The 19,335-nt window shown below is 42.3% G+C and overlaps 1 protein-coding gene across 1 annotated transcript in view; it reads left to right on the top strand.

Moving 5' to 3' along the window:
- cc2d1a (coiled-coil and C2 domain containing 1A) overlaps nt 1-19,335 on the top strand; it is a 71,572-nt gene that overhangs the window by 41,378 nt on the left and 10,859 nt on the right. Inside the window, exons 24-25 of the mRNA XM_060854911.1 lie at nt 1,126-1,181; nt 17,057-17,123. Of these exons, the coding sequence (XP_060710894.1) occupies nt 1,126-1,181; nt 17,057-17,123 (123 nt within the window). The remainder of the gene's footprint in view (nt 1-1,125; nt 1,182-17,056; nt 17,124-19,335) is intronic.

Below are 19,335 nucleotides of genomic sequence, written 5' to 3'. Positions count from 1 at the left end.
TAACCCAACATTAACATCCATTAAAATGTACGTGTGAAGGTTTTTTTGCTTGCTTTGATCCATTGCGTGTTGAATGGTGATTGCATTTCTGCATGGTGAAGGTTGAACAAGCTATTCCACATGATTGAGCAGTCCATGCCGCGTGACCCATCAGCCAGATTGAAGAAGCTGGCAGTTAAACCAGAATTAGCTTGCTGCCTGCAGTATTTAAAGGGAGGGCTGTAACCTGGTTAAAAAGGTGGCAAAATATTGGAACCCAAAATTACATATTCATGTATCTGTCAAAAGAAATTTCCACGCAGCAGGTGACTGGTCCCTGCTGGAGTAGAGCTACTTTAAGAGGTTTTTTTTTGTTTAATGAGATGTTCATAAGGTCAGCCATTGTCACCTATTTCAAATTGTCACTGAACTGATGACTTGTTCGGCTAATTCAGAGCGAGAGCGCTTAAAAATGTGTTGCTGGAAAAGCGCCGCAGGTCAGGCAGCTTCAAAGGAACAGGAGAATCGACGTTTCGGACATAAGCCCTTCAGGAAGAAGGGCTTATGCCCGAAACGTCGATTCTCCTGTTCCTTTGATGCTGCCTGACCTGCGGCGCTTTTCCAGCAACACATTTTTAAGCTCTGATCTCCATCATCTGCAGTCCTCACTTTCTCCTAATTCAGAGCATGGTTTAGAGTCAAACAAATTGCTATGGGTCTGGAGTCACACTGGGCAAACCGGGTAAGGAGGGCAGATTTACTTCCCTAAGGGGATGTTGCTGAACCATGTGGGTTTTTACAATCATCTGTGATGGTTCTCCTCATTGTCGTTGCTGAGACTAGCTTTGTCCAAAGTTAAATTTAGTTTGATTATTAGGAAGGGATTTGAATCTATGTCCCTGGAACATTACTAGCCAAGTGACATCACTGTTTTGCCCTCCATTTTTATTGCCGTAGTTTATTTTCTGTTTCCCATGGCTGGAATTCCTGGGGGAGAATGTTAGGCCTGGATATGTATCCCATGCTGAAAGATGCAGCATTTCTGGCAGGGACTCGCAGCTTGCTATTGTTTGAGATATTGTCTGTTGCTGAGTTAGGGAACCCACTGCTGAAAATGGCAATAAAACCAAACTTGTTTCCTTTCAGATTGCAGTTCCAAAGTCAAAAGAGCGACGAGAACCTCTGCAGGTGGGACCTGGGAGGTAGGTTCACATCCATGTTGGTACAGTTGTTCACCCAAAGGAATGAAATCATGGTCTTAAAATAGCAATGGGGATTGGTCGATGTGCTGGGGATGAGGATATGACTGACATTGTGGGTTGCTTTCTCAATGTCAGTTGGGCCCCTTTTGTCTGGAGCTGCTGTGAGAATCGAAAACACTTGTATTGATAATGAAGGGACGTTTGTGATTCATGGCTGTTGCCACAGCAAATTGATGGGCCAAATGTTTAACTTGCTCTGAATTTACATTTGTATTTTTTTTCCTATTCTTCAAATTTTTATTTTAGAAGGGAAGGGTAAATCAAACATGCTTAATTTAAAAAGAAAGTTAAAATTTGTATTAGACCAAAAGAAGGAGCTTATAAGAATGCCAGGAACAGTGATAAGCCTGAGAAATGGGAGCGATTTAGGACCCAGCAGAGGACGACCAAGAATATAAAATACTAGGAACATTAAACACAGGTTTTCTCGATATGTGAAAGAGGAAAGGTTAGCATGGACTCATGTGGGCACAGGAAAAGCTGCAATGGAGAACAGGGAACTCTGAGGGAAATTACACACTGTGCATCTGTCTTTGGAAGAAAGGTCAGAAGGCCTTCCAGCTACATCAGGTGATCAAGGGATTCTCATAACTGAAGAGTGATATCAAACTGGCATTAGTAATGTGGTAGTACTTTATAAATTAGCTAGATTAAGGATTGACCAATCACCTGGATCAAGTGAGCTTCATCTGAGTATTTGATGGAATTAGCAATCAAGGTATTGGATACATTGGTGGTTCTGTTAATTTTCCAGATTCTCTGAAGGCTTGTGCTGACTGGAAGATAGAATATGTAACTCTACTCCTTCAGAAAGGAGATCTCGAAACTTGTTAGCTTGATGTCCGTGGTAGAGAAAATGCTAGAATCTATTGTGTAAGATGTGATCACTGAATACTTTAGAAAAAGAAAGGTAACGTTGAACAGAGTCTGCATGGATTTATGAAGGGAATCATGTTTGACAAACTTGGAGTTTTGTAAAGGATGTTACTTGTAATGTAGATAAAGGAGCAGTGGATGTGCTGAATTTGGATTTTCAGAAGGCTTTTGATAAGGTCCTGCAATGGAGGCCCATGAATAAAATGAGTGTGCATGGGATTGGGAGGAATATCCCAGTATGGACAGAGAATGGGAATAAATAGACATTCTCGGGTTGACAGGTTGTCACTAGTGGGGTATCTCAAAAGTCGGTGCGAGGTTCACAGCTGTTCATAATCTTTATAATTTAACTTTGCTGTGGGGACCAATTGTAATATTTCCAAGTTTGCTGATGACACCAAGCTGGGCAGGGGTATACGTTGTGTGAAAGGTGCACGGAGGCTTTAGGAGGACTTGTATAAGTGAAGTGAATGGGCTAGAACACAACAGATGGAATATGTTGGAACAGGGGTGAAGGTAGTTTAGGGGAAAAAGCAGAAAGGCAGAACGTTTCTAAAACAGTGAGAGGTTAGGAAGTTATAGTGCCCAAAGTGATTAGAATGTTCTTTGTCTCTGAGTCATAGATTCATACAGCATGGAAACTCATCCATGCCAACCGGTTATCCTAATGAGTTTTGAGAAGATTTGTAGCTCAGGTTGAGGTTCTGGATGTAGGTTTGCTCGCTGAGCTGGAAGGTTCATTTCCAGACGTTTCGTCACCATACCAAGTAACCTATTCAGTGAGCCTCCGGACTCAGAGGCCCACAGAAGATGTTATCTAGTAGGGTGACACAACGTCTGGAAATGAACCTTCCAGCTCAGCGAGCAAACATACATTCAGATTAGGATAATCTGACCTAGTCCCATTTTCCAGCATTTGGTCCATATCCCCCTACAGCTTTTCCTGTTCATATACCCATCCAGATGTCTTTTTAAATGTTGTAATCGTACCAACCTCCACCACTTCCTCTGGCAGTTCATTCTATTTACCCACCACCCTCTGCATGAAAATGTTGCCCTTAGTTCCCTTTTAAATCTTTCCTCTTTCACCTTAAACCTGTTCCCTCTAGTTTTGGACTCCCCTACCCTAGAAAAAAGATCTTGGCTATTCACTAAAAGCTGACATGTCGGCGAAGAAAGCAGTTAAGGCAAATGGCATGTTGACAATTATTTAAGAGTACATTGAGTACTGAAATAAACACATTATTGCAGCTGTTTAGAGCATTAATGACATCCCACCTCAAGTGCAGGGTGTTTGGCTCTTCTTATCCAGGAAGAATATACTTGTCATAGAGGAAGTGCAGGTTCACCAGACTACTCCTTGGGATAGTGGAATCCTCTTATGAGGGAAGGTTTGAGGAAACCGAATCTGTATTTTGTAGAGGTTTTTTGAAAAATGAGAGGAGATCTTCCAGGGTATGACAGGATGGATGCAGGATGTTTCCTCTGGCTGGTTACTCTAGAACCACAGGACATACTCTTGGGTATAAAAACAGAAAATGCTGGAGAAATTCAGCATGTCTGGTAGCATCGCTAGAGAGAGGAATGTTTATTCAGTTCGAAAGATTTTTTTTGGACATGGTTATCTAGCATTTTCTGTTTTTATACTGGATTTCCATCATCTGCAGTATTTTGCTTTGACTTGAGGCATAACCTCACAGCGTGGGACAGCCAGTAATATAGATCAGGTGGAGGGTCTTGATTTCAAAGGTTCATGAATCTTTCAAAACTTCACTATTCCATATGGCTGTGGAAACTCAATCGTTTGATTATCTTCAAGACGCATCAATACCTTTTTGAAGATAGTCCAGTGATGTGGAGATTTGTGTGTGGAAAATGGGATTCAGGAGACGATCAGCTATGACGTTGAATTCACTTTTGCAAATTAACGTAAAGCTCCGTTTTGAGAAGCTACAATAATGTGATCAATCATAGCATCAGATTTGTACAACCTTCCTTCACTGCAATCTAGACATTACTGTTTTATGGATCAGAGGGAAATATGCAACTATTCCCTCAGCTGTTCGGGAACTGCAAGCTCAGGTTCTTGCAGCGAATCAGACTGTGCTGGGTGGAAAGTGTAAGGAGCAGGTACATCTTTTACTGGCTTTGGAGTACAGAGCCCATGGTGTATGGACATTTTGTGTTTTCTTCAACACACTGAGTAATAATGGTAGCACGTTTTAACTGATAATTCACAGTCCCCACCCCAATAAATCAATCTTGGCATCTGTCTCTTACAAATATGAGATTAAATTCTACTGTATTTGCAAACACTGCCATTCAAAACAATAAATTAAATGCACCAAACATCTAGCCTGCATCCAAAAGAGGAAAGTTGATCTTTCTCAGGACTTGATGTTCCCTAGCCAAGTCGTTTTCAATGTTTTACTGTCTCATTTACTAAACTTGATGTATGTCAAGTACTTTGTCATTGTGAAGGAGTTGTTTCATTTTTCAGTGTTGTTTGAAATTGTTTCAATCCATGTCCTCTCTCTCTCACACTCTTTCCTCGTGCTTGCTCTCGGTCCCCCTCTTCCCCCTCTCATACACACTTGTTTTTTTCAATTAATAATACAGAGCAAATAGCACAATTCTTGCCCTTGGAAGACACCCTGTGTAATTTGCCCATGAACCATTTTGACCTACGTTTCTTTTTTAGTTCAAACAAAGCCTGAAGTTTACAACAATTTCTTGTTACTAGTTGAGTTTTGTTGGTGCAGATATTCCCTCACCCAATAGTTCTGCACAGGGAGCCACACACTCTTGCCAGTAATAGCTCGCTTTACCTTTTTCCGATTGCCAATCTGGCTTATGCTCATTGTGTGCCAGCACAGGGTTTTCCACTCCCTATCAGTCTACTGAGTCTAGAATTACATCATGATGCGAGGCTGAAATCTTTTTATTTTTGCTTCTTTGTATATCCTGCTCAACTTGTATTTCCAGACTGTGTTCAGCAGCACGCCATTTTAATTTTATTTTTCAAAGAATGCGTGGTTTTCCTCATCAACTAATATTTTGAATCCAGATTTTAAAATTGATGAATTGAGTATAATCTTTCTTTCCATGTTGTAGTTTAAGCCATCAATTATATGGTTTTTGTCTTTTTAACAGTTATTAACTAATAAAATATAGATAATATTGTTCATTGAATTGTAAAACATTGCTTCATAGTAATTAATGTAAAAGTAATTTGCCATTATCTGTCAATTGACTGTCAGCTGTTTGCTCAGTTACTGTATAGCCAGAATCTAGGGTTAAATCCAGTTCACTTCATTGAGTGGTCATCTTTATGAAACAGATCTTAAACAGGCACAGGTATAATTGCACCCATTCCATAGAATCATCAACAAATTAGCTTCAACCGTGAGGCACAACCTCTGTCATCATTTCCTTTTATTAGGAACTCTGATATGTGATCAACATTCACTTCCAACCGATTTGGATCAGCACATAATGTTCAGTATCATTGCTTGGAAAGCCAAGTACAAACCTTTTGAACAGCTGTAGTGAAGCTGTTTTAATTGTTCTGATGTCTAACAGCGAGATAGCAATGATAAGTTTAAAAACAAGACCCACACAGGGTGCTCTAATTCACTGCTTCCTGTCCTATTGAAACTTGGCAAACTTGTTCTTGTGAGGTATTATGTTTCCGTCTGTGGTTTAGTCTTTTTTTTGAATGCAGTCCTCCAAGTACCAGCAAGTAGCGAAAGTTGTTGCTGTTAATTTATTCACGGGGACAGTCTCCATTCTCTACAATTACCAATTAGTTGGAGTCTGGCATTATGACCATTACCTCTGCCTAGCCAGGAACAGGGCTGTGATGGTTACTGCAACATCTCTACAGTATCAGAATCAAGGCAGGTAGATGGAGTTAAAATACTGACCTGATCTGATTAAATGAAAGGTTCCGAGGACTGAATGGCTGACTTTTTGTACCTACATAAACGGTGATGCAAAAATCTAAGATGAATGGCATGTCCTAATTGATGATGTAAATCATTGATTCCATAAATCCTTTCTTTTACAATCTTTGGGAGTTCCTATCCTGTAAATACACCATTGCAATGACTCAAGCCGTTTCCAGGAAAATCTTCGAATTAGAGAATTGTCTGGTTCTGAGTTTAGCTGTTGAGTTCAGTGAGTATTCACGTTTTCGTTTTTGTTTAAATTTTCTTTTCAGATCCTCAATTTGCACTTTAAGTTAATGCAAAAAAAAAAGCCTGAGCCAGCTCTCTCGCAGACCTCCGTAACATGTGCTGTCCCTTTTACACTTTGTACGACTTTCTTGGATCCAAATTGAGAGGTTGTAAGTTTCCATCTGGCATCAGGAGCCAATGAAGGAAGCCCCAAACCAAGAAAGACAGCTCCCTGGAAATTGCAGTCTGTTCAGAATCATTAAACAGAAACCCAGGCACTGCTCCTCAATCCTACTGCAATTTACGCGATCTTAATTCATCCTTGCCAGTGCTGTACAACAGAAGCTGAAAATTCTGGAATTAGGAAGCGGGTTAATCAGCATCTCGAGAGAAGGTTAACACCTATTCTTGAGACTGTACATCGGAAGGAAAGGCAGGACAAATCTCCTGGCTAACTCATTGTATGTAGAAGTCGCAAAGGCATTTCCACTGAGTGCTGCAGTTGTAGTCGTGGTATTTTCTGTTCCTCTCATCCAGATGCAAGGATTTGTCCAGTAGTTGTCCAGCCTCCTTAATCAATTGCAATAAGCATTATATTGTGGCATCTGTATTGACCATAAAATTTCCAGGCAAGAATATAAGCCATGGATAATTATTTTGAATAATTTTTGAGACACTAAAGAGCCATTTGATTTATTTTGCAAGTATCCAGCAAACACCTGAAACTGAGAATTGGCCGAACAGTTCAGACATGGAGTCTTAATCATTTGTGATGTTTTCATCCCCATTCCACTGAATACTTAACCATCCAGTTCACCTGAGCAATTAACTGTTTAGTTTCTACAACACCTATTTTCAGTAGCAGCGGTATGTATTAGGAAGTATCTGTTTTATATTGTGTTTTTTATTTTGATATATGACTTTCTACACAAATAGATAGTGTGTTTAAGTGGTACAGCTGTTTTGTTCCAACATTCTTTATTTCATTAGTCAGGCATCTGTTTACTTGAGTTTGATATTATGTAGAGCATCCATTAAGTGATTTTAGTGACACATGACGTTAGCGCTTGATTTAATTTCCTCTGAACAGTAAACTGAGTAAGTGTTTATGGCCATCTGTCATGGGATGAGCAATAAATGCTGGATGGCCCAACCAGCAGCACCCACATCCAATAAATAAATAATTTTTTAAAAAGTTACCTCTGCCTTACCCTGTCCTAATTGTGAAACAGTCTGCCTTTCTTTAAATTGCCCCTAGTTTTCTCACCTAGCTGAAGCCCAGTGGAGCACTTTGAATGAAGAAGAAGGCCATTCTGCCCATTGAGCCAATGCTGGCCCTTTTGCAGTGCAGACCAGCTCGTCCCATTCCCCAGCTGATTCTCCATATCCTTCGTTCCTTGTTCTCTGGAAGCACAGTGAAGATTACAACGACAGTTGAAAACTCTAAACAGGGTTACAGTTTCTCTGTCTGGAGTTAGACACACCACTCCATTAATTTATTCCAATTTCTGAGCCAGTGATCTGCTTTGAGACTGACTGAATCTCATTGTTATTTGATACCTCCAGTTGACTGAACCAGAGGCTGGTTCTAATTAAGACACTTAGTCGATTTTGTTTTATATTCCATTTACCACATGTGACCAGGGTCAAGTTTTCTTTGCCTGCCCATGACTGTAGCATTAACATCTTCCTTTCTTATTGCTGTAAATAAACCCTTGAACATAGAATATTACAGTGTGGTACAGGCCTTCGGCCCTCAATGTTGCACCAACCTGAAGCCCATCTGACCTACACTCTTCCATTCTCATCCAGAGGCCTATCCAACGATCATTTAAATGCTCTTAATGTTGGCGAGTCTATTCCTGTTGTAGGCAGTGCATTCCATGACCCTACTCCTCTGAGTAAAGGAACAACCTTGACATCTATCCTATATCCATCACCCCTCAGTTTAAAGCTATGTCACCTCATGCTAGCCATCACCATCCTATCTTGTAGATCTTAATTAAGTTGCCTCTCAACCTTCTTTTCTCTAATGAAAACAGCCTCAAGTCCCTCGGTCTTTCTTTGTAAGACATTCCCTCCATACCAAGCAACATCCTGGGAAATCTCCTCTGAACTGTTTCCAAAGCTTCCACATCCTTCCGATAATGCAGTGACCAGAACTGTGTGCAGTACTCCAAATGTGACCGCACCAGAGTTTTGTACAGCTGCAGTGTGATCTCATGGTTCTGAAACTCAATCCCTCCACCAATAAAAGCTACCAGCCGTATACCTTCTTAAAAACCCTGTCAACCTGGGTGGCAGCTTTCAAGCATCTATGTACAGGGCCACCGCGATCTCACTGCTGATCCACACTTCCAAGAATCTTACCATAAGCCCAGTACTCTGCATCCATGTTGTTCCTTCCAAAGTGAATCCTTCCAAAGCCTGTTTGTAACCTACAACATCCTTCATCACTGTCCACAGCTCCACCAAACATATTGTCATCTGCAAATTTACTAACCTACATTCTATGTCCTCATCCAGGTCACTTATATAAATGACAACAGTGGACCCAAAACACATCCTTGTGGTAACACCACTGGTAACTGAACTCCAGGATGAATATTTCCCAACAACCACCACCCTCTGTCTTCTTTCAGCTAGCCAATTTCTGATCCAAACCACTAAATCACCCTCAATCCCATGTCGCTGTATTTTGTGCAATAGCCTACCATGGGGAACTTTATCAAATACTTTACTGAAATCCATATACACCACATCAACGCTTTACCCATATCCACCTGCTTGGCCACCTTCTCAAAGAACTCAATACAGTTTGTGAGGCATGACCTGCCCTTCACAAAATTGTGTTGTCTATCCCTAATCAACTTCATCCTCTCTAGATGATGATAAATCCTATCTGTTATAACCCTTTCCAACACTTTTACCCACAACTGAAGTAAAGTTCACTGGTCTATAATTTCCAGGTTTGTCTCTACTCCCCTTCTTGAAAAGGGGACAACATTTGCTATCCTCTAGTCTTCCTGCACTATTCCTGTAGACAATGATATAAAGATCAAAGCCACTTTCCAGAACTTTTACACTTTCCAGAATTGCTAACACCACCTCCTTGTGGACCTCAATCTCGTCTAGTAGCCTGTATCTCAGTATTCTCCTCGACAACATTGTCTTTATCTAGTGTGAATAATGACGAAAAGTGTTCATTTAGCGTTTCCTCTATCTCTCCTGGCTCCACGCACAACTTCCCACTGCTTTGCTTGATTGGCCCTAATCTTACTCTAGTCACTCTTTTATTCCTGATGGAGCGATAGAAAGCCTTAGGGTTTCCCTTGAACCTATCCGCCAGCGACTTCTCATGTCCCCTCCTGGCTCTTCTTAGCTCTCTCTTCCGTCTTTCCTGGCTAACTTGTAACACTCAAACACCCTAACTGAGCCATCACATCTCATCCTAACATAATCCGCCGCCTTCCTTTTGACAAGAGATTCTACTTCCGTCGTAAAACAGAGCTCCTGCGCTCGACAACTTCTGTGATGTTTTTGTTTATTTTCAACACTACCATTGCTGTTAATGAAAAGCTTCTTGTAGTCATGACTCATCTGAATTGCCAGTATAACATGCAGCCCTCAAGATGGTTAATGTTGGACATATACAAGTGTCATCTGGTGTGCTTTTTGCAATCTTCAGCAGTTGAAGCAAGATAAAGATTGATTTTGTGTTGCATCTCTTTGTAAAGAATGGTCTCCTTGTGCTAGACTACTTCTATATCAGATGTTAAGATCTCTACAGGGACTATTCAAACGTCCAGTTATTAGCTGAGGCTATACCTGTCAAGATATTGGGTATCAAAACAACTAGTTCTGTATCAGTGACTGAGAAACAAATCACTTAGATGCCTATGGAAAACTGTGTTAACTTCAGACTACTATACAGTTTCTTTCTGCTTTTTACTGACATCAGAAAACCCCAATTGTATTGTTAATCTGTGTCTCTCAACTAAAGTGTTTAATCTGCTAGATCTAACTTTAAAGCGAAATGCGGCAGAAACTCCGATGTGGCAACATCTGTGGAGTGAGAGAGTTAATGTTTCAAGTCTGATGTGATTCTTCAGACAAATAACTTTATTTTCGTCTTTGGACTTGCCCTCTCATCTGTGATATCTCTCGATCACAGTGATTAGATTTATAGCGAAGCCTGTCGACTGATTTCACAATCGTTTCCTTTACCTTCCTCCAAGTCTCCTGCCAAATAGAAATATTAAACCAACTACTGAGACGTACCCCTGTTTTTCGTCTTATAAACAAAGTAATAGATTCCAGCACACTTACTTACAAGCTGATCCACAGAGCATGTTTTCAGGGATCTTGGGGCTTTCTAGATTGTGGACTTTGGAAATAGTTGTTATTGTTCCCAGGTGTAAGCATCCAATACCTTCATTTTAATAAAAAATAATCTGATTCTCTCTATGATCCTCACAATTTAAAAACACTGTCAGACTCCAATGTTTATCATTTGGTCCGTTTCATTTAGTTGTATAACACTCTTACAATTCCAGACACAGTCAGAAAACTTTAATGATATAAGCTTTGCTGTTGTAACACTGACCGATGATGTATTTGGCCACTGTTTTTATGTAATCTTGGTGCTACCTGATCATGTTATTGTCGTACTTCACCCAGTTTGTGTGTATAACCTCGGCAATGACAGCAGTTAGCATTGCTGCTTCCTGGTGTCGGGGACCCAGGTTTGATTCTAGTCTCCGGCAACTATCTGTCTGTGTGGAGTTTACACATTCTCCCCATGTGTTCCTGCAGGGCGCTTCAGTTTCCTTCCACAGTCCAAAGATATGCAAGTGAATTGGCTGTGGTAAATTGCCCCATAGTTAGGTGGGTTAACTATCGTAGAAGTGGGGATACTTTTTTCAGAGGGTCAGTGCAGACTCGATGGGCCAAATAGGTTCTCTCTGCAGTGTGGGGATTGTAAGATCTTATGATGCCTCATGCTGGCCTCTGTATAGCCTGTTTGGGACAGACAGGCACAGTGGGTGCCTGTAACAAGAATGTGCTTCATCCAGTAGTACTAACCTCCCTTAACCTCGCACAATCCATAAAATTAAAATGTGTGGTTTTAACCAGTAAGTCATGTAGAAAGCTGCTACTGTGTACCCTGACAGTTAGCTAAAAGGCTGGATTGTATTCCCTCCACCTTCATCACTGGATTTTTTAAAAAATTGATGTCTATTGACACTGTATATTTTTATTTATTTAAAAATATTGGTGTTGTTGGACCAATCCTTTGTACATTTATATTTTAATAAAGCTTTTTTTTTGTATTGTGCCTAGCTCATAGCTGATTATTTTCAAAAATAGTTTTAATAGTGACCCATTCAAAATAAAGAAACACCTTTTCTTTTTTTAAAAAAATGCGTTTTCGCTTCCTAATTGTGTCCTGGAAGGTGGTGAGTCTGATTGGTTTGTTCAGTTCCTGGTCCCCATCCCACCTGATCGTGTTGATGTATAAAGTGGATTTGAGCTCTTCCCCATTGGGCTTGACACTCGAGGCTAATTCTGCCCTTCTCTAATGTGGAACAAAAAGCATGAGTGTCAGTCTCTGCAGTTGTCCAGTGTGAGATTCTAGAGAGTGGGGGCTATAGGGTGAATGAACAAATGGACCATGGTACCATGGTAAAAGAAGCCATTCAACTGCTATGCCGGGTAGCAGCAAGAAGGTAGTTGGACAGGATGCAACAGTGTGGGGGGGTTGACACCACTTTCCACAACAAAGTGAGAATCTGACAGCTGAGAGAGAAATGGCTGTGAGATGGGGAGGATCCAATGATATTGTGGACGCAGAACCTCTTTCCTTTTTCTCTCTCTGAAGAGCTAGCCACCAAACTACAAAGCAGAGCTCTTCAGGTTATAATTTCTACAATGTTGCCAGAGTTGTGCCCGCTTTGCGTTAGGGAACACCGGATTAGAGCAATTAATACAAAGCACAAAGATTGGTATGGCAAAAGGAAATTCTGGTTCATGGGCCACTTGCTACAATCCTGGGAAAAATGGGACTGCACCATTGGAACCAAACAGGGGCCAGTGTTCATCATGCCAACCACATAACTAAGAGTGCAGAGGAGTTTAACCAGAGGAATGGAGGGCAAAGGAGCAATTGTGGAAAGACATGGTATGTTAAAGAGTCGAAACAAATCTGAGGAAAATAATAATGAGGGTCAAGAGCATACCAGGAAGTGGCAGAGAGGGGATACACCAACAATCAAAGCTAGATATTCCAAAGATAGCAAGAAGGTAAACCCAAGGGCTGTGTATCTGAATGTGCACAGCATTGATAACAAAGTAAACAAATTGTAGGCACACATTGATGTAAATAAATAAAATGGCCGTTACAGAGGCCTGGGGCCAGACTGACTGGGATTGGGTTCTGAATGAGAAGCTGGGGAAGAGTAGAGTGAGAACACTGTTAAACAAGGAAGGGATTTGTGTACCTGTTAGAGATGACACTGGTTCTGGATAGCAGGATGTAGCATCTCTTTGTGTGGAAATGAGGAATAGAAGTCACTGGCCAGACTAGTCTACAGGACCCAATCAGTAACAACAATGTAGGACAAAATATGCAAGAGGAAATATTGGATGCTTGTGATAAAGCAATGACAATTGTTATTGGTGACATTAATCTACATATAAACTAGAAAAATCAGATTAGCAATAGTAACCTAGGAGTTCATCGAATGCCTTTTGAGGTAGGGTTTTTCTCAAATCAGCATGTTTTGGAACCAGGTTAGAGACTAAGCAACTGTACATGCTAGAATCCAAGGTAGACAAACAGAAGGCTGGAAGAACACAGCAAGCCAGGCAGCATAAGGAGGTGAAGACGCCAACATTTCGGGTGTAGCCCTTCTCCAGGATTCTGGGTGGGTGTAAGGGTAGGGGAGGAACAGGGTGTTGAACACAGATAGAGGGTGCGACCTCAGTGGTTGATGGGAGGAATGAATCCAGTTTGTAGCTGGAACGATGGGTCGGTCAGAGGAATGGAAGGGACGGGGAGGGGCTGGGAAGGGAGTCGGGGGATGGGAAGGAAGATTATTTGAAATTGGAGAACTCCATGTTGAGCCCTCCTAGCTGTAGGCTGTCCAGGCGGAAGGTGAGGTGTTGTTCCTTCAATTTGCAGTTTGATTCACTTTGGCAATGGAGGAGGCCGAGGATGGTCATGTTAGAGAGAGAGAATGGGAATGGGAATTGAAATGGGTGGTCAGGTTGGCCCCTGCAGGTCTGGCTGAGGTGCTCGCGAGTTTACGTTTGGTCTCACCGATGTAGAGAAGACCACATCGGGAGCACTGGATACAGTAAACTTGGTTGAACCTCTGTCTCACCTGGAAGGACTGTCCATGGCCCTGGATGGAGGTGAGGGGGTTGGCTTGTGAGCGGGTTTTGCATCTTGCACAGTTGCCGTGGAAGGTACCGAGGGATTGGGGGAGTTTGGTGGGGAGGGTGGTGCGAGCCAAGTGTTGGTGAAGGGAACGATCCTTACAGAAGGTGGGGCGGGGTCTTGACAACCCGGATGGAGGAAGGAGGTGAGTGAGTGAGCCTAGGACTAGGGAACAGGTTTTAAAATTAGTGCTTGCCCTTTAGGACCGAGATAAGAGTGTTTTTCTTGTGCAGTTTTGGAAGATAGTGGATGCAGGGTCACTAAATCTTTTTGAAGTGTAGCGAGGTAGATTCTGGTTAGGCAGGGGATCAGAAGTTATCAGGGAAGTAGAAATTGAAACACAAACAAATCGGTAGTGATTTTATTTGGGAGTAGAGTGGGTGGAGAAGTCTGCTCCTATTTCATGGACTTTCTGAAGATGCTGATTGTCAGGAATCCAGGTTGGTATCTCCTGCGGTGCCACCAATTATTCCCTGAGAAACATGAGCTGAGCACAGACAGAGTTTGTTTCTTTCTATGGGTATGCTGTGCTTTTAGCCTGAGATTTCATCTCCTTTCTCCCTCTTAGTTTCTTTCTCCTAATTTTAAACTTGTAGTTATTCTGACAATCTGACTTGCCATTCGTCTTTGTGCAGTTATTTTCTTAAGTTTGCTACTTTCCCTAACAACTTTAGATAACCGTGAAAGTCCCTTTATAAATTTTCTTGTAGAATAAAAATAAACCTGAGCATTCTGGCAGGAAAGTGCCAGTATCACAATTTGGGAGCAATAGCTGCAACGTTCAGTGACCGATGTTGATCCAGTGTCACTGTCCTAATTATATTGGGAATGGTATATATGACATAATCATAATGTGGAATGAGATTGGCGTGCTGTGCACTCCCAAATGTACTCCACTGCCGAAGGGATCAGAGCCAAGATTGGTACAAATCCTGCCAAGCCTGACGCTATTTCATCCAATATCTGGGCTTGCCAACAGAGATTGCCGGACAGTGGGAACCCTCCTAGGTTCTGATTTATCATCCACTCTCTCCATTGCCCACTTGAGATTAATCAACTCTGCACTGACTGAGATTAAAGTTGTTTCTCTTGCTAACCGCAGCAAACATTCGAAGGGAAATAGTTGGTCACTCCTCCATCTCATTTCATTTTCAAGACATCTCAAAAACTAAAGAACTTTTATTTTCCACCATACGAAGAAGACTTTTTAAATCTAAGTTTGTGATTGCCTACTCAGAATCTTCCAATTTACTCCTCCCTCCTTTCAACCTGTATTTATATAGCACCTGTTACAGTCCCAGACTGAACCGCTGCCCTTTGCCAGTTTTTAAAGTTCTCTACCTCCTGATGCTGCCTGGCTTGCTGTGTTCTTCCAGTCTCCTGCCTGCCTACTTTGGATTCCAGCATCTGTAGCTTTTTTTTTTGTCTACACTTCAAAAACTTAGAGAGAATGCTGTGGGAAAATTGAGATACTTTGATAGAAATCTGTAAAATGATGAGATACGTGGATAGAGTTGGTAGTCAGAATATTTTTCCCAGAGTTGAAATGTCTGATACAAGGAGACACGTGTTTAAGGTGAAAGGGGGAAAAGTTCAAAGGAGATGTAAGGGGTGAGTTTTTTTTTTACACGGAGTGGTAGGAGTCTGGAACGTACTGCCATGGGCAGAAGTAGAGGCAAATACGATAGGAGCGTCTGAGGGACGTTTCGATAAGCACATGAATATGCAAAGGATGGAGGGACATTGACCAAGGCCAGGCAGAAGGGATTGGTTTAATTTGGCATCGAGCATTGTGGGCCTGTGCTATAACATCCTATGCTATACTGCACATATGCATCGGACATTCCCCTAGATAGCAGTAACTAACCAGATCACAATAATGTCATGTTTTATACCCCTTGCTGCAGAATTTTTTCTGCACACTTGATCATGGGTCACAGTGTAACATTTCATTTTAAAGGTTGCACCTTAATCTCACTATCTCTCTCTCACTCTCACTCCTCTCTCTCTCACTCATTCGCTCTCGCTCTCCATCCCCACTGCTGACAATTGGGGGTGCGAGAGATGCCGATACAGCAAACGCTGACATGTGATGTCCTTCTTGTTGACTTGTGTGCTTCCCACATTGTGTGTCACTACCCCTCTCTTCAGACAGCCTGCATCCCCCTTCCAGTGCTCTGGCCTTGGGATCATGCAGCCAATCGAATGTGTGCCTGCTGTTTCATAGACCAATCCAATTAGTCCAGGTCTGTCCCTTTTGACCCATAACGTGAGTAACCTGGGGCCACCTTGGCTGATGAGGCAACTGAAGTTGTGCAATGTGAAATCGAGCTCTTCAAACAGTAATCTCCTTCCAAGTATCTTACAGATCATTTCAGTTACAGAACAACCTCTGTAATCCAAAGGTCAGTTATCCGAATTTTGGATTATCCTGACAAGATCTCTCAGTCTTGTAAAAATGTTATCCATTATCTGAACGATTGGTTATCCAAACAAAATATTCCCCTCCTGTCTCGTTCAGATAATCGAGGTTGTTCTGTAACATAGCCATACAGCTCAGAAACAGACCCTTTGGTCCGAATCATCCGTGCTAACCAGATTTCCCAAACTAATCTAGTCCCATTTGCCTGCGTTTGGCCCATGTCCCCCTCACCCTTATTAAAAAAACCTGAAAGAACTGTGGATGCTGCAAATCGGAAACAAAAACAGAAATCACTGGCAAAGCCCAGCAGGTCACGCTGTCAGACCTGCTGCGCTTTTCCGGCAATTTTTGTTCCCTCTAAACCTTTGCTATTCATGTACTTTCTGAATGTCTTTGATTATTTAAGTAGAAATAATTTGCGGACTTCAAAGGGAGAGGCTGGGAGACTGGCACTATCATGATTGTTCGAGCAGAGAGATGGCTCAGACACGATGGGCCAAATGGTCACCTCCTGTGTCTCATCAATTATGGTTAACCAGTATTATAGCCCGCGCCCCCACACTTTTATTTAAAACTCCCTCTCAGTGCGACTTGAAAACCCTGTAAACCAAGTGTGTTTCCTGCCCTTCAGGTCTCAGTAATAGCCGAGATGTTTTACTTTACAGCTGTCCCAGCCAGACTTGTTAATGTTCTTCCTTAATTACCTCATGTATTGTTTCTGCTCTGGCTTCCCCCAGTACTATCCTGGGTCATTTTAACTCCGATTACAGTCAAAAGGGAAGTTGGGGGGTGGGGGAGGGGGGGAGTGGGGAGGCCTGAACTAAACTACAGGAATGCCCAATTATTTGCAAGTTCTTATTTGTAACCTAATTAAAATGCTTTTGTTGGTCCTTGGCAGTAAACCGACGTTTCCACTGCACAGCTTCAACATAATGAAGTTTGATAAGGAGCGTATAGAAAGGAAGGTGAGTGAATTCTGAGTGTATTTTTTTTCTTTTATATTGACTGTTTTCTTGTGATCTTCAGAATTATTCTTAGATTTTGTAAATGGGAAACAATTTTAAGCCAAGAAACCCTTCATTTTTCTTTTAAAAGAAACAAAATTGCTCTATTCTGAAGAGGATTCTCCCAGTGTCCAGGCCAATGTTCCTTCCTGAAGAAAAAAACCTGAAATAGTTCCAGCCATTACCAAGTCACCGTTTATTTTCCCTTACATGGAACTCTGACCAGCTAGCTCAGTCTCTGGAGTGAGGAGAATCCCTGAGACTCCTGTTTTCCTGGCATTCCCTGATTTGGCTCAGGCTAACATCCCCAATCAGGGATGTCGTCCTCGACGAGATCCAACCTTATTCCAGTCACTACAATACCCTAGAAACCAAGCTGAGGTAAGAATAAAGTAGTTCAGTCAGAATCCAAGAAAGGGTGAGCTTATGTCTTCCCGAAACTCTGTATCCGTATTGAAAGCTAAATCGAGCTGTTCGATGGAACTGAGCAGTGCTTAAGTGCAAGGAACTGTGAAGTTGAGGATTGGGAAGATACCCTTATTAAAAAAACCTGAAAGAACTGTGGATGCTGCAAATCGGAAACAAAAACAGAAATCACCTGCAAAGCCCAGCAGGTCATGCTGCGCCTGATGAGAGTTGAGTCCGAAGATGAGTAAGTCATCTAGTTTTGGCTGTTTACACTCTGCCAGTTATTCTGCTTGAGGAGTTGGGTGGGTGAAATCTCAGATTTTCACGTAATCCTTTCAGTGTAGGTGTTTGGCTTACACCTAAGCTGGAAATAGTAGGCACCTTTCCAATTGCTTTTCCTCTGATTTTATCGAATTATAGAATCAGACAATGCAGAAGAGGCCCTTCAGCCAAATCGAGACTGCACCGTCAGGTGAAAAACACCTGACCTTCAAACTAATCCCATTGACTAACACTTGGATGTGCCAAGTGCTCATCTGTTAAAGAATGTGAGGCAAATAGTCTCGACCACCCTCCCAGGCAGCACATTCCAGGATGCAGGTAAAAATGCCTTTTTCCTCCCCTCTCCCTTAAACCTCCTGCCCCTCACCTTGAACCTGTGACTCCCACCAAAGGTGAGCAGCTGCTCCTTATCCACTCTGCCCATGCCCCTCATAATCATGGACACCGCAATCAGATCGCCCCTCAGTCTTCCCTTTGAGCGGTCTTGGACAAGAAATTCCCGCGTGCCTGTGGCGACATTGGGTTACATTTTTTATTTTTGAGGATGTCTTTGAAACAGTTCCCCTGCCTTCCTGAGCTCGCTTTGAGAGTCTCATGTCGAACATGAAGACGATGTGGCCCACCCGACATGGCAGCTGTTGCCCTGAGAGAGGGCACTAATGTTGGAGTACCGGCCTCCCTTTGGATTTGCAGGAGGGATCGCTGGCCAGGTTTTCTCTCCGGAACCGAACAGCAAGGGGCAGGGAGAGGAAGAGGTTTCTGAGCGGGAACGTATGGAGAGAGGCAGACCCAATCAGTTAAGGCATTGAGATCTGCAGGCCCAATTCTTGGTGTGTGGTGTCGGGGATTTAAAGTTAACACCGTGGGAAGATCAGATGGCTGTTTGTGAGGCTTTCTGAGGGAGCAATGAACCTTTGCTGCTTTTGCTGATACACATTGCTGTGGATTACCCACTTCCCTTGATGGGTAGAATGCAGATGATAGAAAGTTTAAGGGCCTGCAGTCTCCAATCATCTCATCTTCCCTCAATTGTCCTGTAGGAATAGGGAAGGACCCTGTTAAACCCGAGACGTGGCCGTCCCAGTGGTCAAATAGCTTCCTCCTTCTGATGTTTCGCCAGGCATGAGAAAAATGGTCATTTCCAAAAGGTATCCAGTCACAGCCTGGCCAATGGGGGCTGTCACTGTCCTACTGCCTGATGCAGCACCTTCAGGAAAGAATGGCTGTCTATTTTGGTGGGTCACACAAGAGGTCCTTGTGTCCTCTCTCTGTGGTACAATGCGCCGGGAATCGAACCTGGCCTTCCTGGAGTTGTCAAAAAATAGTTGAGTTTTGTAAAAAGTCTGCCGAGTTTTCCCCCTAGTTTACCTGTCCATTTAGACCCAGGTTGACAGAAAGCCGGTTTCTGTGTGTTACAAGAGTTACTCCATCGAAAGCAAAGTACCATGGAGGCTAGAAATCTGAAACAAATGCAGGAAATGCT

This window comes from Hemiscyllium ocellatum, chromosome 45 (assembly GCF_020745735.1).
Source record: "Hemiscyllium ocellatum isolate sHemOce1 chromosome 45, sHemOce1.pat.X.cur, whole genome shotgun sequence".
Classification (NCBI taxonomy): domain Eukaryota; kingdom Metazoa; phylum Chordata; class Chondrichthyes; order Orectolobiformes; family Hemiscylliidae; genus Hemiscyllium; species Hemiscyllium ocellatum.
The sequence above is the reverse complement of the archived record's forward strand: the minus strand, read 5'-3'. Positions and strand labels throughout refer to the sequence as shown.